This window comes from Schistocerca piceifrons, chromosome 1, assembly GCF_021461385.2.
Source record: "Schistocerca piceifrons isolate TAMUIC-IGC-003096 chromosome 1, iqSchPice1.1, whole genome shotgun sequence".
In the NCBI taxonomy this organism is placed as follows: domain Eukaryota; kingdom Metazoa; phylum Arthropoda; class Insecta; order Orthoptera; family Acrididae; genus Schistocerca; species Schistocerca piceifrons.
This window is the reverse complement of record NC_060138.1, coordinates 986,821,427-986,845,173: the sequence shown is the minus strand read 5'-3', so window position 1 is coordinate 986,845,173 and position 23,747 is coordinate 986,821,427. Positions and strand designations below refer to the sequence as shown.

General features: G+C 40.5%; 1 protein-coding gene across 1 annotated transcript in view; it reads right to left on the bottom strand.

Annotated features, from left to right (window-relative positions):
- Positions 1-23,747, bottom strand: part of LOC124795014 (sodium leak channel NALCN) — a 402,332-nt gene that overhangs the window by 141,369 nt on the left and 237,216 nt on the right. The window contains exons 14-16 of the mRNA XM_047258779.1: positions 19,976-20,175; positions 11,914-12,036; positions 248-421 (exon numbers count right to left, since the gene is read on the bottom strand). Coding sequence (XP_047114735.1) covers positions 248-421; positions 11,914-12,036; positions 19,976-20,175 — 497 coding nt within the window. The remainder of the gene's footprint in view (positions 1-247; positions 422-11,913; positions 12,037-19,975; positions 20,176-23,747) is intronic.

Here is a 23,747-nt window from a genome sequence, read left to right as displayed (position 1 = left end):
GTGTTTTCTAATTTGTGGATCAATCAGTCTTCACTTGGCTCAATTTCAACGAATAAAAAAAAATGTAATATGTAACTCTCACAAAATTATTGAACTTGATGTTTTCTGACATGTGCATAACACTGGCATATTCTCACTACAGTGAGATATGAAAAATGAGATTCTAGGAAGATGTTTTCCAATGTTAGCTTTAAATTAATGAAAGCTATGAAAATTACAAGTGCAGCACTTGATTTACTCCACTTACCTTCTCATTTCTGCTTGTTGTCGCTTTGCTTGCAGTAGTTTAATATCCAGGTCCTGAGGTCTGCTACGAGATGAACTGACTCTATTCATTGCTCCAATGTCTCCATTTTCCATTAGGTGTTCATACGTTTGTTTCAACTTGATTGAACCACTGCGAACACTTCTCCTAATTGATCTGAAATGACATGCCACACACATGAGAACCTCAATGTATATAAAAGTGAAAAACATTTTATGTCTACATATACTTTTCACATATTTAAAATATGCAAGCATATTATTATTACATAGCCAAACTTGAATTATTTTAGGAGCATATAGCAGAATAAGAAATACACACATTAGTATAAGACAACTAACAGTTTAATGCCACATCCTGAATGCTAACTGCTAGTAATGATCCAACACAATTGTGTTTATAATGGATACATACTTATCTACAGAGAGCTTCATTTATTCTGAGCGATACTGAACTTGCTTGTTTCATATGAAAACTTTCTCTAGTAAGGACAATGCACTGACAAATATTATGGGAAAGTGCAACATAACATTCAGAACATAAAACAAGAGATATCTTTGATAAATCATAACACTCTAGTTTTTTAACTGCATTCCAAATTTACATCACAGCTACAGAAAAGGAAAGACAAAAGAAAACCAAGTTTAAATATATAATCTGCATTCAGATATATGAACAGAATGTACTTCTGAAGCATGCCTCAACATGTAACGGTCAAGAACAACAATATCCGACCCTTAACAAAAAGAAGTTGCTTTCTTGGAAAACATATAATGACAATAAGAAACAAAAATATGTAAAAAATGACATGTAAAAAAGGCAAATGACACCTTAGACACTGCTTATCCTCAGAAGTAATTTAAAGTGAAGACTGGCACTAACATCCCAAGTATGCTGCTGATATTCATGACAAAGTCATTACTCTCTATTGTCAAATACATCACTGAAGTAGCCAGGACTCCCTAAAGGCATACATTATGAGACTCATGGAACAAAGTGTGTGTATAGTTGATTGAATGAATGAATGAAATGACATTTAGGGAATATAAGCCAATAACATAAAATACAAATTATTGGGAAATAATTCTGTAGTCCCTGACTTGCTTATAACATACACAATACTCACACCTCTTCTATACCAACCATGCTATTTATACACATTACATTCATGCCGTCATCTGTCTCATTATTCAAGAACATAAAACCTATTTATTTTGAAATTATATAAACTTTTAATCTTGAATTTACAGTTATATTGCTGTATAATTGGTAACTGCTCTTATCTTTCTTTACCAAAATACTCAGCCCTTAATCCTGAATTTTTGAGTACTTATAACGTCTGAATGAGCTGAATAATTATAATACTGGTAGATATCTAACATATAAAATCTCTCGGATTTGTGCCATTTACATTTGATTTGGCAGAGAGGGTTGGAAAACTGCCAAGAACACTAAATAATTTTGATTAAAGATTTTTCTTTCCTGTATGACTTTTTGACATAACTTTAAAACTGAACTCTTTTCAATATTTGTGTTGCTATTTGCTTAGGTTGAATTTCCTGTGCTCCACAAGTTTTATTTATGACAGTGAATATATGTATGTTTGGTCTGACTAAACGCTGTGAAGCAGCAGCATTTGGTATTAACTTCTTATAAAAGAACAATATAACTTACATTAATCTCCTACTGAGAATCCACAAGCCTTCCAGAATGTAAATACAAATGGATTGCAGAGTGTTATATGAATACTGGTTTCTTTTCAGAGAACTTTCACATAAGGTCCATACACACCTTTTCACAAGAAATTATGGCATCATATGTAATTACACTCCATTAGTTGAAACAATGATTCTGACAGACAAATCTCTGACAGCTGTTGCTAAAAATGCTGTCCCAATGCACCTTTACCTTACCCAAGTATACAGTAAAATTTTGAACCTTTCAGGTGATCTGAGGTGTTACCAAACTAAATTTCCTCATTCACCAAACTGCCTCTTCATACTGATAGTGGGTAGTCCTCATCACATGTATTTATTTTTCTCAACTGAACGTTCTACAATGTTCTACACTATCATTACATTGTCAAATAAAACAAGAATTATTTGAGTCTCAATAATAATATTCAAAGCATTACATTCTATTGTTTGTCAACAGATTACAGATGTAAAGCAGAATTCTTCATACCATATAGCTGCTGAATTATGACGGACACTGCATATAAAGATAGCCATTTACTGGTCACATGTTCAGGATGAGGGAATCGTAACATAATATATAACACATACAACCGTAAAAAGAGCTGCTACAAATAAACCACTGTTAAGGTTTGGTGTTCAGCGTTAACAATGATGAAACTGTTTGAAGAATGGCAGGAACACAGTAATGATGTGTGGCATAACTGTATGGATCACTGCAAGATTCCTGCTTAAAAATGCAGAACAGTTCATCAGCTGGTCTGTGGTACAACTAGGTAACAACAAGCAGGGCCCATAGGGGGTGTAGAAACTACTGCATTGTTCAGACCCATAGTCATATCACAGAAGGCAAAAAACATCTAACAACAACATACTATTTCTCTGTTACTTCTGCCACTCTCCAGGATGTTAGTGGAACCTGCTTTCAGATTAGTAATAGGGGTATGCAGGAGTAGGTTTAATAATGAATAAAAAAAATAGGAGTGCGGGTAAGCTACTACAAACAGCATAGTGAATCCATTATTGTGGCCAAGATAGACATGAAGCCCATGCCTATTACAGTAGTACAAGTTTATATGCCAACTAGCTCTGCAGATGATGAATAAATTGATGAAATGTATGATGAGGTACAAGAAATTATTCAGGTAGTGAAGGGAGATGAAAATTTAGTAGTCATGGGTGTCTGGAATTTGACAGTAGGAAAAGGAAGAGAAGGAAACGTAGTAGGTGAATATGGATTGGGGCTAAGAAATGAAAGAGGAAGCTGCCTGGTAGAATTTTGCACAGAGCATAACTTAATCATAGCTAACACTTGGTTCAAGAATCATGAAAGAAGGTTGTATACATGGAAGAACCCTGGAGGTACAAGAAGGTTTCAGATATATTATATAATGATAAGACAGAGATTTAGGAAACAGGTTTTAAATTGCAAGACATTTCCAGGGGCAGATGTTGACTCTGACCACAATCTATTGGCTATGAACTGTAGATTAAAATGAAGAAACTGCAAAAAAGGTGGGAATTTAAGGACATGGGACCTGGATAAACTGAAAGAACCAGAGGTTGTACAGAGTTTCAGGGAGAGCATAAGGGACCAACTGACAGGAATGGGGGAAAGAAATACAGTAGAAAAAGAATGGGTAGTTTTGAGGAATGAAATAGTGAAGGCAGCAGAGGATCAAGTAGGTAAAAAGACAAGGGCTAGTAGAAATCCTTGGGTAACAGAAAAGATACTGAATTTAATTGATGAAAGGAGAAAATACAACAATGCAGTAAGTGAAGCAGGCAAAAAGGAACACAAACGTCTCAAAAATGAGATCGACAGGAAGTGCAAAATGGCTAAGCAGGGATGGCTAGAGGACAAATGGCTAATGGCTCTGAGCACTATGGAACTCAACTGCTGTGGTCATAAGTCCCCTAGAACTTAGAACTACTTAAACCTAACTAACCTAAGGACAGCACACAACACCCAGCCATCACGAGGCAGAGAAAATCCCTGACCCCGCCGGGAATCGAACCCGGGAACCCGGGCGTGGGAAGCGAGAACGCTACCGCACGACCACGAGATGCGGGCGCTAGAGGACAAATGTAAGGATGTAGAGGCTTATCTCATGAGGGGTAAGATAGATACTGCCTACAGGAAAATTAAAGAGACCTTTGGAGAAAAAGAAAACCACTTGCACGAATATCAAGAGCTCAGATGGAAACCCAGTTCTAAGAAAAGAAGGGAAAGCAGAAAGGTGGAAGGAGTATATAGAGGGTCTATACAGGGGCGATGTTCTTGAGGACAATATTATGGAAACGGAAGAGGATGTAGATGAAGATGAAATGGGAGATATGATACTGCATGAAGAGTTTGACAGAGCACTGAAAGACCTAAGTCAAAACAAGGCCCCGGGAGTAGACAACATTCCATTAGAACTACTGACAGCCTTGGGAGAGCCAGTCCTGACAAAACTCTACCATCTGGCGAGCAAGATGTATGAGACAGGCAAAATTCCTCATACTTCAAGAAGAATATAATAATTCCAATCTCAAAGAAAGCAGGTGTTGACAGATGTGAAAATTACCGAACTATTAGTTTAATAAGTCACAGTTGCAAAATACTAATGCGAATTCTTTACAGACGAATGGAAAAAACTGCTAGAAGCCAACCTCGGGGAAGATCAGTTTGGATTCCGTAGAAATGTTGGAACACGTGAGGCAATACTGACCCTACGACTTATCTTAGAGGAAAGATTCAGGATAGGCAAACCTACGTTTCTAGCATTTGTAGACTTAGAGAAAGCTTTTGACAATGTTGACTGGAATACTCTCTTTCAAATTCTGAAGGTGGCAGGAGTAAAATACAGGGAGGGAAAGGCTATTTACAATTTGTACAGAAAGCAGATAGCAGTTATAAGAGTCGAGGGACATGAAAGGGAAGCAGTGGTTGGGAAGGGAGTGAGACAGGGTTGTAGCCTCTCCCCGATGCTATTCAATCTGTATATTGAGCAAGCAGTAAAGGAAACAAAAGAAAAGTTCAGAGCAGGTATTAAAATCCATGGAGAAGAAATAAAAACTTTGAGGTTCGTTGATGACATTGTAATTCTGTCAGAGACAGCAAAGGACTTGGAAGAGCAGTTGAACGGAATGGACAGTGCATTGAAAGAAGGGTATAAGGTGAACATCAACAAAAGCAAAACGAGGCTAATGGAATGTAATCGAATTAAGTCGGGTGATGCTGAGGGAATTAGATTAGGAAATGAGACACTTAAAGTAGTAAAGGAGTTTTGCTATTTGGGGAGCAAAATAACTGATGATGGTCGAAGTAGAGAAGATATAAAATGTAGACTAGCCATGGCAAGGAAAGCGTTTCTGAAGAAGAGAAATTTGTTAACATTGATTATAGATTTGAGTGTGAGGAAGTCATATCTGAAAGTATTTGTATGGAGTGTAGCCATGTATGGAAGTGAAACATGGACAATAAATAGTTTAGACAAGAAGAGAATAGAAGCTTTCGAAATGTGGTGCTACAGAAGAATGCTGAAGATTAGATGGGTAGATCACATAACTAATGAGGAGGTATAGAATAGAATTGGGGAGAAGAGGAGTTTGTGGCACAACTTGACTAGAAGAAGGGATTGGTTGGCAGGACATGTTCTGAGGCATCAAGGGACTGGAGGACAGTGTGGAGGGTAAAAATCATAGAGGGAGACCAAGACATGAATACACTAAGCAGATTCAGAAGGATGCAGGTTGCAGTAGGTACTGGGAGATGAAGAAGCTTGCACAGGATAGAGTAGCATGGAGAGCTGCATCAAACCAGTCTCAGGACTGAAGAGCACAACAACAACAACAACAACAACAACAACAACAACAGCATGGCTTTAAGAACACTCCTTTAATTTCCAGTCTGTGGTACAATCCTGAATACACCCAACTGAAAGCATATAATGCATAAACAGGAGTATACACAGTGACAATTATATTTTATTTACGTAAGTTGAAGCATTACATCACTGCTGAATTCGGGATTATTATAACACTTGCAGCTTATACCAAACTGACACATCTTGTAAAATTCATTCCTTGTAGGTCATGTGCAGGGATAAAAGCCGTCAGTAGGCCAAGAAATACTGGAATATTCATTACATTGACACAGCATGAAGACACTACTGAATTAAAAACAGTTACAGCATTTGCAGGCTACTCAAAAATTACATAAATATCCCATAAAATGTATGTCATGTAGGATATTAGTTGAGATAAAAACAGTCAGTGGTCTGTACAACTGTGAATAAGCATTAAATATTCTGTGTGATGTGTCGCAGTGATTTAACAATTTAGACTTGTTTGAGTGTGAAAGCAAACTACTCAGAACCCAGATTAAGACTGATCGACCTTGCCTGAGAACAGGCAAGTACTGGTCAACACACCTACCACTTTAAGAATCCAATAACCTTCAGAATGGATTTTTCCTTTTCATACAATTAACCACCTTTCCAGCTCATCATCGTCATCATCATCATCATCTTTTTTGGTCCCCATATGTTAAATATCATCTTTCCCTATCATCTGACCATTAATTCTTAAAAAGAGAGAGAGAAGAAGAAGAAGAAGAAGAAGAAGAAGAAAAGGGTCCCCTTTAGTTTCAAAACACGGAATAGTGCCTTCATTTGATTTTATTTGTGTCCAATGGAATTATCCTTTTTATACATACATATTATAAGACAGACAAGAGTGTGTAGCTCTCACCTTGCTGAGATGTACAGTATTTTATGAAGTAATAACCATACTGCTGGTTGTACCTGTAATAACACGATTCATGTTTCCGTCCCACTTCACATAGTGTAGACTGGGAACTGTCTGCTAGGCATGCCCGATGTGAACTGAACTGGGCACGGCCCATGCTGCTTGAGTTGTAGTTGTTCCACTGGCAGAGGTCGCGTGCCCTCTGGTGGACGGGGCTTTACTTGCGGCAACTACTGTCCATGACGCGCCGTGCTGATGTGCACCTCCCATGATCTTTCTGGTGGCTACTGCACTTCTCCTCCTTCGGGGGGTGAAGCCACTGTGATCCACTGTGTCAGAAGGTGGAGCGTCGTGCAGTAGTGATGACTTCCACATCCATTGGAACGCTGGAGTTGGGGGGATCTGTCAACCCTCAAGCCGGAACCTACGAATATGATTGGAAGTAACCCACACGAAGAGGCCCCCATTGCCCCACCACCGGAGCCCAGGACAGAACGGGCGACAAGCCGTCGAACTCCGGATCCCGGTTCACCTTGAGAGGGGCAAGACCCAGTGGCGGTGGCGATGGGGAACGGACGACCACAGGTGAACCAGCCTCCTGAGAAACCGGGCCAGCGAGGGGGGCCAGCTCTCACCGGAGCATCTCTAACAATGGCGATGCTGGTGCTGGGCTACTGGAGGCTGCCAAAGCTAAGAACCATTGCAGTGTGGCACAGTCACAGGTGGGAGGGGTGGTAGCGTCCCCTGAGAAAACAACATGGGTGCCGGCAATGGGGAAGCCGGCACCCGAGGGGTTGGAGGGTGGGTCCCCAAACGTGGACGTAGCTGATTTTGGTGACGACGTACCTCCCGGTCCCCCACCTGCAAGGTATAGAGCCGGTGGCCATTGCGGCGCAGGACCACCGCCGGTATCCAACATGGATTGCGACCAAACCCAGACCGACATACCCAGTGGAAAGCCGGGTACCCCGTTTTGCGAAGACTGGCGAGGACCAGGACGGAGGAGGTGCAGCAGAGTCGTAGGTTGGCGCCCATGGAGGATCTCTGTGGGGCTGCATTCTGCTATCGGTGTGGTCCGGTATGCAGTCAGGAAAAACGTCAACACCTCCGCAGGAAATTCATGCACATACTTTTTTCATCTACGTCTTAAATGTGAGCACCATGCGCTCGGCTTCTTTATTCGATTGTGGATGAAAGGGGGGAGAGCAAACATGCCGAATACCGAAGCGCCTACAAAAATCCTGGAAAGTCTGCGAAATAAACTGAGGTCCATTGTCCAATACCAGGGCGACTGGCAGGCCTTCCACAGAAAAGATTTTTGCGAGTGCCTGGATTGCAACTTCTGAAGTGGTTGAAGAGTAGCGAACCACATATGGGAATCAGTAATAACAGTAATAAGCATCAATGACAATGAGCCAAAAGTCATTGAGAAACGGACCCGCAAAATTTATGTGAACAAGTTCCCGTGCCTGGGTTGCAGGTGGCCATGAAGAGAATGCTGACCTGGGAGACGCCTGTTGGCTCACACAGTGGGAACAGGTGGCCACTAAGTGGTCAATTTCCCTGTCAATAGTGGGCCAGTACACATGTCTGCGAGCCAAGGATTTAGTATGGGAAACACCAGTGCCCCTCATGTAATAAAGTGAGGACCTCCCTTCACAAACTTGCAGGAACAACCACACGAGGAGCCGTATCCTTGGTAGCCAGAAGGAGAACTCCATCCAAGACTGAGAGGCGGTTTTGTAGAACAAAATAATTATGAAGAGGGTCCGAGGCCCGGCCTGGAGGTCGGGAAGACCACCCCTGCTGAACGAGGCAAACTACTTGCTGTAGAACCCGGTCAGCTGCCGTTTCCCTGGCGACTCTAGAACTAGTGATCGGGAAGCCATCAACCTCTTGGCGGGACACCACATCCAAATGAACACACATAATCTCCTCCCGATCGAACTTAGGATCCGGGCCCACTGGAAGACGGGAAAGAGCGTCGGCGTTAGCATGCTGTCCAGTAGGGCGAAAATGAATGTCATAATGGTACTTAGAGAGGAAGAAGGCCCAACACTGCCGTCTGTGGGCCGCCCTATCCGGAATCTGAGAGGCGGGGCCAAATAACGATGTTAATGGCTTATGGTTAGTGATTAACTGAAACTTCGTGCCATACAAGAAAGGGTGAAACTTGGTAACAGCATAGACAATGGCCAAAGCCTCTTTTTCCACCTGGGAGTAATGGGCCTGCGTGGGACTAAGAGTTTTGGAGGCAAACGCCAGTGGCTGCTCGGAGCCATCCACGTTGCAATGGGCCAGGACCGCTCCCACCCCATACTGCGAAGCATCTGTTGCCAGGACCATTGGCTTATTGGGGTTAAAAGTAGCCAAACAAGGCGCTGACGTGAGGAGGCCCTTCAATGAGGTGAACGCTTGCTCGCATGCCAACGATCAATCAAAAGGAACACCCTTGCGCAGAAGGCAGTACAGGGGGCGGGCTATGGTGGAAGCCCTGGGAATGAACCGGTGGTAATAGGCAATCTTGCCTAAAAAAGCTTGTAACTCCTTCAGCGAAGCGGGACGCAGAAGGTCGAGGATACCTTGGACCAAACTTCCTAGCGGCTGGACGCCGTGCCAAGAGATGGTGTAGCCCACATACTCAATGGACGGTTGGAAGAAGTTCGACTTATGCAGGTTGCAATGCAGGCCAACAGACCTAAATTTGAGAAAGAGGGTTTGAAGGTTGTGCAAGTGTTCCTTTGTGCTGCGGCCTGTGACAATTATGTCGTCCAGGTAATTAATACAATGAGGGATTGTTGACATAATGTGCTCAAGATAACGCTGGAATATCGCCGGGGCACTGGATATTCCGAAGGCCAACCGCTGGTATTGGTAAAGGACAAACGGGGTGTTTACGACCGCCAGCCATTTGGAGTCCTCATCAAGTGGTATCTGATGATAAACCTCCGAAGATCGATTTTCGAAAAATATTAGCCTCCCGCCACAGCAGAGAACAATTCCTCAGAACGAGGCAAGGGATAGGTGTCCACCACCAATTGGGAATTAATGGTGGCCTTGAAATCGCCACAAATACGTAATTTTCCCGAGGGTTTCCTGATAATAACGAGTGGCGAAGCCCACTCACTAGAAGAAATGGGAAGAACGATCCAGAGGGCTTGCAGCCGGTCTAGCTCTGCTTTTACCTGAGGGCGGAGAGCCAAGGGGATCTGCCTCACGCATAGAAAACGCGGGCGAGCCGACACCTGCAACATTAAGTGAGCTTCAAAATCTGAAACACGCCCCAGATCCTCATCAAAGATATCCTCAAAGGCAGAGATCAAAGATTCCAATGATTGATAGGGAATGTCTTCGGAGACCAACTGTATGGTGTCTGCGATAAAAAAACCAAAAGCTTGAAAGGCATCCAATGCAAAAAGGTTAGCGGAGCTCGCATCACTGACAACAATAAAAGTAAGAGGCCGAGTGACTGATTTGTAAGTAACGTTGGCTGACCCAGTAGGGGAATGAACTGTTTATCATAACTGTGTAGAAGCCGGTAAACTGGGGCCAACGGGGGCGACCCAAGGTCGGAGTAAGTTTGTGCATTCAACAAGGAAACTGCCGCGCCCGTATCTACTTGCAGTTGTAATCGGTGCGACCGAACTGACACCTCGATAAAGAGTTCGTGTGCTGATGCGTCGGGAGCCTGGCCTGATGAAACTTCCTGAATGTCAACATCCATGTACTCTGTTCCTGCTTCCTTCGATTCTCTTGAGACTGAGCGGCAAACTTTAGCAATGTGTCCTTTTTTATTACATTTGCGACAAATGGCCCAACGCTGGGGGTACTCTGACCGATCATGATGTATATAGCATGACGCACAGGACGGTAACAGGGGCCGACGACCGGAACTCTGTTTACGTGCCGTGCGGGAGTGGCCGTAACGGCTGGATTGTATTTCTCGCACATCGTCCACCCCCGATGCAGTGGATGTGGCTACGCCACCCAGAATCGCCGCGACATCGCACCATGCTTCCAAATGTTGACTTCATACGATTGAGCAATGGACAGGACTTCCTCAAGGGAAGGGTCTTCCAACTGCAGGGCCGCTGCCGCACCTCCTTATCTGGGGCCGAACGAACAATGATGTCGCACACCATAATGTGGGCATACGACTCTCGTGACTGCTCCGTGACAAAATGACACTTGCGACTAAGACCGTGCAGGGTAGCGGCCCACACTCGGTAAGACTGATGGAGTTGTTTCTTGCGTTGATAGAACTCAACCTTAGCTGCCACAACATGCGTGCGGCGGCGATAATATGAAGACAACAATGAACACAATGAGTCAAAAGACAAGGACGAGGGCTGTTGCAACGGCGCTAGCTCCCGCAAAACTTGATACAGCGAGGGAGATATCCAAGACATGAAAAGAGCATGACATACCTCCGCATCGGCAACATGAAACGCCTGGAAATGCAGCTGAAGGCGATATTCATATGCGTCCCAATCCTCCGCTGTCTTGTCATACGGGGGAAAGGTAGGAGGGAACGGCGCTGTAGCAGACTGCGTGGAGAGCAATGGCAGAAGCACTTGTTTCATGGTTGCCATGAGCTCCGTCTGCTGCTCAACCAAAACCTGCACTAAACCCTCCATGCCGTGGATGAGCTGCGAAACCGGAACAACGATGCAACACGCAAAAGAACAACCCCACTTGTTGCCAATTGTGTAGTAGCACGATTCACATTTCCGTCGCACTTCACATAGTGTAGACCAGGAACTGTCTGCTAGGCATGCCCGATGTGAACTGAACTGGGCACGGCCCATGCTGCCCGAGTTGTTGTTGTTCCGCCGACAGAGGTCGCGGCCGAATTCTCGCATGCCCTCTGGTGGACGGGACTTTACTTGCGGCAACTACTGTCCATGACACGCCGTGCTGATGTGCACCTCTCGCGATCTTTCTGGTGGCTACTGTAGTACCCATTTGCTCATGTTACACAATGGTAGACAAGGCACACTTGGATTGCAAGCAATGCTTGAGACATGAAGGCTTTTTCAGATGCAGGTTTAATGTATAACTTTACAATACATAACGGGAATGTTCAAAACTAAACTAAATAATTTAAAAACATAAGTAGAAATTACTTTAAAACTATAGTGGTTAGCAGTGAAACTATTTCTTAAATGTAATTCAAAAATATTTTGTGAAAATAATGGGTTTCTAATGATCCTCACTTACTTTTTTTGGTCTAGTCTTAACTGCTTTGCACTGCTGATAGTCCCCTGTGGCTTAATTTGGCTCTTTCCTGGTACCGGTATAACTGCAGAATCTCCTAACATAAGACGCTGATTGTTTGAGTCACTGAAAAATATTTAAACTGCAGTTATGATTAATGGGAATACCATATATACAATTAACAAAACTGGTAAAGTCTTACTTAGCTCTCAGTTTTCACATGACACAATAATTAAGTTACATCACAGCCTTCAGACCATTTGTTCAAGTTGCAAATTGAAGAAACACAAATATGTCAATAAGGAGGGTGTGTATGGATGTGTACAGACAATAGTTCTCCTCATACAGCATCTGTGAATAGAATGGGAAGGGTAGAGGGAGGGGAAGAACAACACATCTGGTATAAAGTATTCCATATCACACACACCATGTGGCAACTTGAAGAACTGCTTGGCATTTCTGACAGTTACTTGGCTTCTCGTCACACAAATCATGAACCTTGCCATTGTAGGATGGCTTGTGTGGCTCAGCAATACAGGTAGCCATACTCTAAATGTAATCACTTTGGAGGGTTATCTATGAAGATTGATGATGAGGCTCAGCAACCTTTTCAGTAGTTGCAGGAACAACAGTCTGGACGACTAGCTGCTCTGTCTTTGTAGCTTTAGCCAACATGGCCTCACTGTGTTGGTACTGTGACATGGCTGAAAGCAAGGGAAAACTACTGTCATTCTATTTTACATGGAAATTCAGTTCTAATGTATGGTTTAATGATGATGGCATTCTCCTGGGTTAAATATTTAAGAGATAAAGTAATTCCCCATTCTGGCTTCTGAGCACAGACTACTTACTCAGGATGATGACGTAACCAGAAAAAATTCTGCGACTCAAAGAGTAGAATGTTATATCGACTATCTACCATCATGCCCAGAAATGAGGTAAATTCTAATCAGAATCCTCCCCACCTCTTCTGAAGTTGCATTCCACCTCCTATTCAACCTACACAACATCCTGGCCCAACTATATGTTGTTTACGAGGGTCACTCCAAAAGATATGCACACTATTTCTTTTAAAATCCATCTTTTATTCTACATGTTTGAAAGTTTTACAGTGTGTAGATACATCCTTTAGGAACAATATTTTCATTTCTCCACATAATTACCATCCCTCTCAACTACCTTACACCATCTTGGAACCAGCGCCTGTATGCCCGCATGGTAAAATTCTGGACCAACTTATTGGAGCCACTGTTTGGCAGCGTGCACAAGGGAGTCATCATCCTCAAACCTTGTTCCACAAAGAGAGTCTTTCAGTTTCCCAAAGAGATGATAGTCACATGGAGCCAGGTCAGGACTGTAAGGAGGGTGTTTCAGTGTTGTCCATCCGAGTTTTGTGATCACGTCCATGGTTTTTTGACTGACATGTGGCTGTGCATTGTTGTGCAACAGCAAAACATTCTGCTTTTGCCAATGTAGTCAAAAATGACTCAGTCGAGCTTGAAGTTTCTTCAGTGTTGTCACATATGCATCAGAATTTATGGTGGTTCCACTTGGCATGATGTCCACAAGCAAGAGTCGTTCGGAATCAAAAAACACCGTAGCCATAACTTTTCCAGCAGAAGGTGTGGTTTTGAAAGTTTTTTCCTTGGGTGAATTTGCATGATGCTAATCCATTGATTGCCTCTTCGTCTTTGGTGAAAAATGATGGAGCCATGTTTCATCATCTGTCACAATTCTTACAAGAAATTCATCTCCACCATTCTCATACTGTTCGCTGTATACCGTTTTTCTTGTTTCTGTGTGAGCCACTGTCAATATCCTGGGAACTCACCTGGCACAAACCTTTTTTAACACCAACACTTTCAGTATTCTGCAAACACTTCCTTCCCCTATCTCAATGTAGCATGACAATTCGTTCACTGTGATGCGTCTGTCAGCAGTCACCAATTCGTTAAATCTCTGCACATTGTCTGGAGTGTGTGCAGTACGAGGCCTGCCACTGTGAGGACAATCCTCAATATTGCCATGCCCGCTTTCATCACGTAACATGCTTGCCCACCGACTAACTGTACTGCAATTGACAGCAGCATCTCCATACACCTTTTTGAACCTCCTGTGGATGTTTGCCACTGTCTTGTTTTCACTGCACAGGATTTCTATGACAGCATGTTGCTTCTGACAAACGTCAAGTGTAGCAGCCATCATGAAGACATACTGTGACGGCGCCACTCATGGGAACAGGTTGAACTAAGTTTGAAAACAAGTGGGAAGGATGTATCTACACACTGTAAAACTTTCACACATGGAGAATGAAAACTGTATTTTTACAAAACTAGTGTGCATTTCTTTTGGAGCGACCCTCGTACATACACCACTTGCTGCATGGATCATGACCCTGTGGAACAACCAGGTGCATGATTCACCCACCCTACACAGCATACTCTAGTCCTGCCACAGGCTTATCCTACACCACCAGAGGAATGGCCACCTGTGACAGCAACTATGTTATTGTTGGCTCTGTTGCAATTTTTGTGGGGATGACCTCCATGCAACTGTCCACCATAATGAATGGCCACTCTCAAATTGTGGCCAAGAGCTGAGTTGACCACCCTTTGGTAAAAATGCTGCTGACCACAACAAACTTGATTTCAATGGCAGCTTCACAACCTGTGCCATCTGAGTCCTATCTCCAGCACTAGGTATTCTGAACTACATAAACTGGAGTTATACCCACAACACATCCTTCGTTCCTCCAATTCTCCTACCTCGAATCTCTGTTAACCCCTTGCAGTCACACCCTCTTCCCAAAAGTCTCCCTCACCTCTGTTCTGTTGCCCATTTAAATCCATTCCCCTACATCATTATCACCATGTGTTACATGTGCATGCCAGTGCTCTAGCTCAAGCTAGCAAAGTTTTATTCTTTCTTCTTTTGTGTGTGCCTGTTAATGACTCAATGCTTCCACTATTGGTGCACTGTTTCCTTCACTCCAAAAATATTTACAGAATGTTAAATCAGATAGGTAGCCTAGAAAATTTGAAAACAGAAATGCATGTGTCAGATTTATATATAGTGAGATTTAGTGAAGTGTGGTGGCAGGAAGAATGGGATTTCTAGTTTGGTGATTACTGGATTACCAACACGAAATAAGGGAGGCAATGCATGAGCAGGTCTAATAATTGTAGTAGTAGTAGTAGTAGAGGGGTTTTTGGGCGCATGACAGCAAGGTCTTCAGCGCCTGCTCAGTAACATAGTGAGATGGGTGTCAAGAAAATACTCAGAACAGTAAGATTAAACAGAACATAAAAAGGTCTAATAATGAACAAGGAAATGGGCATGTGGGTACATTGCTGTGAACATCATAGCCAGCATAGCAAAGCCACAACCCTCAACAGCAGTACAAGTATAAATGACTGCTAGCTCTACAAACGATGAAGAGATTGCAATACTGTATGTTGAGATAAAACAAGTTATTCAGTATGTCATGAGAAATTAGAATTTAAATGTGCTGGGGGCTGATATACTACAGGAGGAGAAAAAAAGAGAAGGATAAGCAGTGGGAGACGATGGACTGGAGAAAGGAAATTAAAGGTAAAGCCACTTGAAAGGGAAGAAATATGCAGAGAGCACAATTTAATAACTGTACTGATATAACATTTTACCCTCACTGGTATCAAATATGATGCAACACTGTGGAAGGGTACAAAGATGGATGCCTCTGAGCAAGAGTCGTTAAAATCAGATAAGATGTTAACCACTGGTGGTAAACTTAAGATAACAAATTCTAACAGAAATCTTTTATATCATTCTATAAATGCTTATACCAATATATTCATTACTAAATAAGAGTGTAATTTTTGTTGTAGACAAAGACAGTAAATACTAAGCTCTTTTAATATTATGAAACATGGAAGCTTCTAAAATATTAATGTAAATAAATAAGTTGAACAATGACCATATGAACATTTCCCTGGGGGAGAGTGGGGCATAAAGGACTGGGAAGGGGGGGGGGGGCAGGAGTGGTAAAAGTAGCAAGAGACTATGTCCTTTGTTAGACAGGAGGAGGCAGAAGGTTGCCAGATGTGGAAGCTTGTGTGTGTGTGTGTGTGTGTGTGTGTGTGTGTGTTTTAGTGAGCCATAAGATGGCCAATGCAACCAGCATGGGTTCTGTGACAGGGCTCAGCGAAGTATGAGTAGGACATGAGTCGGGCTCCAACTGATGCTGCCATCAGAGGCAATACTTCCCCTGCCATTTTCGAGACTCCATCCAGAATTATGGGCTAAGTCAGCTAGTACTGTCTAGGTTGCATGAGACTAGTCTCAAAAGTAAAGATGGGTGTCACTTGTTGCACCACATGTAACAAGGGAATGCACTGCCTCATAAAACAACCCCTGTAGATTGAGACTCGCTGAAGAACATTTTATTAACTAACATTAATGCTCCAGAAACAGTTCAGAATGGCTTTTCCATGTTTATTGGGAATGTCATTCAGAAAAGTTATTTGAACCAGTGACTTTTTATCTCTCTAAAACCATTATAAACCTTCTCCCAAAACATTAAGCAAGGACCAATACCAGAGCAGGTACAGAGCTGCATGACATGACATGATGAGCACCCTGAAGACATCGCAAGTAAATGAACTTTCTGATTACCCTCTAACCATAAACAGAAAGACTGAAAAACATAGACTTAACTGACTTAAATACCTTCCGCTTGATTAATTATGTTGGTGGAGCCATAAATGCTAATTACTTTTAGTAGTACTACAGCAGCAAAAAAAAAAAAAAAAAAAAAAAAAAAAAAAAAAAAAAAAAAAAAAAAAAAAAAAATTGAAGATGTTAATAATGACTTTTTTTTAAAAAATCTCATTTGTTTATATATGGAACAGTTGGCCAATGAATTGTGTTCAGAGCTTAGGTTGAATTGTAGTATTGGTGTTAACATAGAAATTTTTAGTAATGGTGTTAACATAGAAATTTTTACTTCCCAGTAAGTGTGTTCTGACTGAATGTGTGGGAGATTGAGCAGAAGGCAGCAGAGAGTGAAAGTGGAGAAAACTGTGGCCCAATCCTTTGTCAGGGGCAAAGTATTTTTTTACTATGGAGTTTACAGTGCCCAGAGCAGTAGGGTGCAAGGTGAGCCAACTGGTACTTAGCACTTGCTTTTCTGTCATCAATAACTTTTGCTTTGAACATTCAGATGTCAGTACATTTATCTGACTAACTGCAGTACTAAAATGAAGTCCGACAGTCATAAAATTGTTATGACCTGGGGGAAAAAAGATTAGGACAACTAGCACTGGGCGCATTATACGACTGAAAACACTTAGTTTCAAAACCATGAAAGTTGTATTCATTTAAGATACTAGAAGACGCAGTAAGGTACTGACAGATTATATAAGACAGAGATTTTGAAACCAGATCTTAAGTTGCAAAACACCTCCAGGAGCAGAAGTTAAAGAAATTGCAGAAATGTAGAAAATGAAGGTGATGGGGTCTGCATATGTTGAAACATACAGAGGTTGTTGACAGTTTCACAAGGACATTAAGAAACAACTAAGTTAGGTAAAATAAATACAAGGGAAAATGAATAGGCTTTGACTGGTGAAACAGTGAAGGCATTAGAAGAACAACTAAGCAAACAGATAAGCCCAGTTGGAAATCCTTTGCCAACAAACAAGATAATGAATTTAATTAAAGGCAAGAGAAAACATGAAAATGGAGTAAATGAAGCAGGTAAGAAAATGAGAGTGACAGAATGTGCACTCTGGCAAAATATGTATGACTTGAGAAGACATAGAAAACTGTAAAAGTATGCATGTCTACAGAAAAGATAGATGCTGCATATACAAAAATCAGAGAAACCTTTGAAGAAAACAGAAACAGCTATACGAACATCAAGAGCCAAGCTGGCAAGCCAGTACCGATTAAAGAAGAGAAATCCGAAAGGTGGAATAAAGATACAAAATGGCTGTGTAAATATATAAAAGAAAATAACTTGAAGACAATATTATGGAGAGGAAAGAAGAAATGGGTGAAGATGAGATACAGAGAGAATTTGACATAGCACTGTTCAAAACAAGGCATCTGAAGTACACAACATTCACTTTATTATGATCCTTCAGAGGACCAACCATGACAAAACTGTATAACATTGAATGACGGTTACATGAGATGGCAAAATATCCTTAGACTTCAGGAAGATGACAGTAATCACAATACCAAAGGAAGCAAATATTGACATATGTGAGTATTACTGAACCATTGGTTTGATAAGTCTCAGTTGTAGCATATTAACACAAATTATTTACAGAATAATGAAAGACTAGTAGAAGTTGATGTTGGAGAAGATCAGTTTGGGTTCCAGATAAAGACTGGAACATATCAGACGATACTGACCCTACAACGTGTCTAGACTGATTGAAGAGACATAAAACCACATTTATATAAAACACTTTATAGTGTTTGTAGATTATGAGAAATCGTTTGGCAATGTTGACTGGAAAACATTTATTGCAGTTCTAAAGTTATCAGTGATGACATATTGGGAGTAAAAGGCTCTCTACATCTTGTATAGAAACCAGATGGATATTATAGGAGTTGAAGGGTATGAAAAAGAGGGAGTGATGCCCCAAATTGTTATCAGTCTGTACACAGTGCAAACAAAAAGGAAACCGAGAAAGAGTTTGGAAAAGGAATTAAAGCTCAGGGAGAAAAAAAAACAAAGACTTTAAGGTTTTCTGATAACATTGTAATTCTAACATGGACAGCAAAGGACTTGGATGATCAGCTAAATGGAAAAGAGATTATACGTTGAATACCAGTAAAAGCACAATAAAGGGTAATTCAGGTGATGTTGAAGGAATTAGATTAGGAAATGAGATTCCGAAAATAGTAGATGAGTTTTGACATTTGTGTGGCAAAATTACTGATGATGGTAGCAGTAAAGAGGATATAAAATGTAGACTGACAACAGCAACTAAACCACTTCTGAGATGTTTGGAGTACAGCCATATATGGTGGAGAAATGCAAATGACAAAGAATATAGACACAAAGAACACCATAGAAGAATGCTAAAGAGTAGGTAGAAAGATTGTAAAACTAATGTGGAGGAACTGTACTGAATCGGGGAGAAAAGAAATATATGTCCCAGCTTAAGTAAAAGAAGAGATAGGTAGAGATGACACATATTGAGCCATTGGGGAATAGTCAATTTGATAATGGAGGGATGTTTGGGGGAACATATTATAGAGAGAGACCAAGGCTTGAATGTAGTAGGCGGTTCAAATGGTTGTAGGTTGCAGTAGTTACACAGAGATGAAGCGACTTGAATAGGATAGACCAGAGTGGGGAGCTGCATTAAATCAGTCTTCAGATTGAAGGCCACAACAACTATTTTCTTTTCTTCTCAGTACGTGCACAAGGCCAATGCCAATACAAAATAAACGAGTTCATCCAGTCTAGTATCTTTGTGAGCCAATAAACGAAACTGCCATTTTTAACAAATTTCACGCTCATCACCAGCTTTAAAGCGATCAGAATGATGCTTAAACACCATTTTGCTGCATGATTTCTTGCCTCATTTGCATTATTTTATATAATTTCTATAGAGGTCAACTGTCAGACTTTATTCTCAGTTGCACTGACTGTATCTGTTTGTGGCTTTGTCTGTTAACTTTAACGCTAAGCTGAACCTCTTCCATTTTTTTATGTTGTGATAGTTAGTGCTTTCATTTAATATGACATTCTAAGCAATACCTAAATTACTATGGAGTTTTGTGAAACCAGAATAATATTTTGGTCCATTTCAAAACTTTGTCAGTGTTTTGGAAGATACAACACTGATTGATAACACATACAGTATTATTAAGAATAACAGGAGAAAATAATACTCACTAGCAGTGAATAGAAGTGAAAGAAATCTAATGGAAAATATGTAGATAGTATTATGTAATACACTATCAGTTGAGTGAAAAATTCATATGTTGCAAGAGCTTTGATGTTTTTCCTGGAAAGGTCAAAATATAATATCAGCACTCTGTGTATGATACAATCAAAACTTACTTTATTATTCGTGTTACTGCTGATTTTCTCAGTCTTGTATCAATGCTGCGCACTTTTGGAAAAGTGGTCAGTGTTCTTAATGGCTTCTGTTTACGATATCCTATCTGATGTGGGTCAAATATTTCATTTACTTTTTTCCCTCCTTCTGTTTCTTCATCTTCCACTTCATAGACAAACTGCCTCATAAAACTTTCTCTCACCTGTAACATACAAATATGTTAACCATACACAGTAAAACAATTTAAGCAAAAGCTTTATTGGTAGGAAGGTTATTGAAGAAAAGCAGCTGCTAATATACATGCATATAAAGTACACCATAAAGTATAATGTATGTCGAATGGTACATATCCATCTACATCTACAACCAACCCTGCAAACCACTGCGAAGTGCTTGGTAGATGGTACTTCTCAATTCGATACATATTAGGGTATCTACCATTCATTATGAGCACAGATTGTGGGAAGAATGGCCTGCTTAAATGCCTCTGGGTTTGCTGCAATTAGTTTAATTTTATCTTCGCAGTTTCTACAGAAGCAATACACATGGTGCTGTAATATATGCCCAAATTTCTCACCTAATACTGGTTCTTGAAACTCAGTAAGTGGTCTTTTGTGGGATAGGTGTTTATCTTCTACCACTCCAGGTTTGCAACATTTTCATGATCCTCTCCTGTAAGTCAAACAACCTGTGGCCAATCTTCTCGGAAATTTGTCAAATTCACAAAGGGGCTGATCTTGGCCAGTACATTCATTCAGGATGGAAATTCCCACTACAGTTGATGGATGGATGGTTTGAGTCTTATCTAACTAACAGGAAAAAGGCTGTTGTTGTGAAATACCTGTGCAGTAAGTAGTCAGTCTTCATATGATTGGGAATTAATTACATGTGGTGTTCCTCAAGGTTCCATGTTGGGTCCATTACTTTTCCTTGTGTAAATTAATGACCTCTTTTCTGTTACATTGCCAGATGCTAAGTTTGTTTTGTTTGCAGATGATACAAACATTGCAATAGGTAGTAAGTCAAGTACAGATTTAGACATAGCTGCTCATTAAATTTTCAATGACATTGATAAATAGTTTAAAGCTATTTCATTGTCATTAAACTTTGAAAAGATCCACTATATACAGTTCAGAACCTGTAAGAGGTTTCCTTCCATCATTTGTTTAACATATGAAGACATGTAGATTGAAGAGGCTGACAGTGTTAAATTTCTGGGATTACAACTCGATAATAAATTCTGTTGGGAAGGGCATGTCACAGAATTGCTTAAGTGCCTAGACAGGTCTGTATTTGCAGTGAGAATGACGTCAGATGTAGGATATATAAATATAAAAAAAACTTGCATACTTTGCCTAATTTCATTCTATTATGTCATATGGGATCATATTCTGGAGTAACTCATCAAACCAAGCAAACGTTTTTAGCCTGCAAAAGCATGTAATAAGAATCATTTTTGGTGTAAATTTAAGAACATCACGTAGAAACCTGTTCAAGGAACTTTGTATTCTAGCCACTGCTTCTCAGTATATTTATTCCTTAATGAAATTTGTTGCAAGTAATATATCTCTATTTCCAACCAGTAGCTCAATACATAGTATCAATACTAAGGATAAGAACAATGTACATAAAGACCTAAAATCACTTACCTCAGTCCAAAAAGGGGTTCAATATTCAGGAACACACATTTTTGATAACATTAAAAACTTGGTTTCAGATAAAGCATGTTTTAAACAGAGTTTGAAAGGCTTTTTGATAGGCAAGCGCTTCCACTCTATAGATGTATTTCTTAACAGAGACTGTTAGGCCAGCTTAAGTAAAACTGTCTGTTAGATTTCAGTTTTGACAGCATTTGGTCACAACATCAAGATTAGGTATTTTGGGTATGATAAATTTATTAATAGTGGCTAACAATGTTTCATTCTCACAGTGTACTTATTTTGTAAATATTGGGAGTTCCAGTTTAATGTAATATACTCACATATTTTGACAATGTCCTGACAAGTGATCAGGGTAGTGACTGTTATATTCAAATGTTTTACGTTTTTTATGTTATACTTTCTGACATGTTCCACACCCACGAGAATCGACTCATTTTTTGTGTGTATGGAATGAAAACTGAATCTAATCTAATCTAATATAATCTAATCTCTATGTGTCTCTACTACCTGAACTGGGTGATGCACTTCCTGAAGTTAAGTACTGGCCAGCCCATCTCTCTCTTTGGGTACATACTCTTTGGTTAAACCTAATCTGGTAGAACAACAATATTATGAAAAGGATAGACCATTAATCACCACATAGAGGAGGCATTGAGCACAAGGCCCTATGGAAAGACTGCTAAACATTTAAGCTTTTGGAGAAAATTGTCCTCCTTTGGAAATAGAAAACGTACATACACAGCCACACAAGCACAACAGACACATACATGGCCACTGTCTCCAGTTGCTGTAGCCCGACTGTGACTGTGTCTGATGTGAACAGCAACCTGGGGTGGGTGGTGGAGTAAGAAGGCATTGTGGGGAGGGATAATGGGATAGGTGTGGGGGAAGATGATGTGCTGCCTGGGAGTGTGTGCAGGGATGTGATGGGAACAGGATATGGCTGCTAGTTAGTTAGTTTCACAGATTATCTGAACACAAAACGACATGGAACAAACCAGTTTTTAGGATATGTATACGTGATTAGTGTTAACATTAATTATCACATTATTTTTTTAGTCATGCTTACACAACTGCCACTGCTTGGTGAGTAGTCATTTTATCTGTCCAATTATGTTGCATTTTCAAACTTGATTATTTCTGTAGAAATGATTTTTGGTTACTTTTAAAACTTGCTTCACTACCTGTCAGACATTTTACATTATCGAGCAAATGATCAAAACTTTTTGTCGGTGCATTCTGAACTTCTTTCTAAGCCACCAACAGCTTTAACAATGGGTAATAAAGATCATCTTTCTCTATAGTGTTGTAGGTATGTACATCACTGTTCTTTTCAACCTGTGATGGATTATTTATGATAAATTTCATTGGCGAATACATGTATTGTGATGGTGCAGTTATCTATGTACATGATGTCCATGAGGGAACAGCACATATTTTCTTACTGCTTGCTTTTGTGCAATCAATACTTTCTTTCTAAGTGATGAGTTACCCCAGAAAATTATTCTGTATGGCATTACTGATTGGAAATACAAAAAATATGTCAGGATGCTAATACATTTGTTTCCAAAGCTACCAATTGTATGAAGGGCACACATAGCTGAACTTCAGTGTTTGAGAAGCTCAGTAATAGACTTTTCCAGTTCAAGTTTTCATCAATATGCACACCAAAAAATTTGGAACATTCTGCCCTATTTACTGACTACTGTTCTTGTGCTACATCAGTTGTTGCTATGTCTCTGTTCGTTGTACAAAACTGAATCAAGTGCATTTTTCCAAAATTTAGAGAGAGTCCATTTTCATAGAACCACTTAATAAGTCTTTGGAAAATATCATTTACCAACTCTTCAGTTGCTTTGCCTCTAATGAGATTTATCATAGCACTAGTATCATCTGAAAAAGTACCAATATTACTTGTTGACTGTTAAGTGAAATGTCATTCACATGTATAAGGGAACAGGAGTGGACACCCTTCACGACTTTTTGTGTTGACCATCCACTTAAGTCTTTTATCTTTTCAACATTGTCTGAATTATTAAGCATTTTTCCATCCATTTGTTAAACACTATTCAAACCAGTTATGTGTAAAGCTGTCAATTCTTAATTTTTTCTA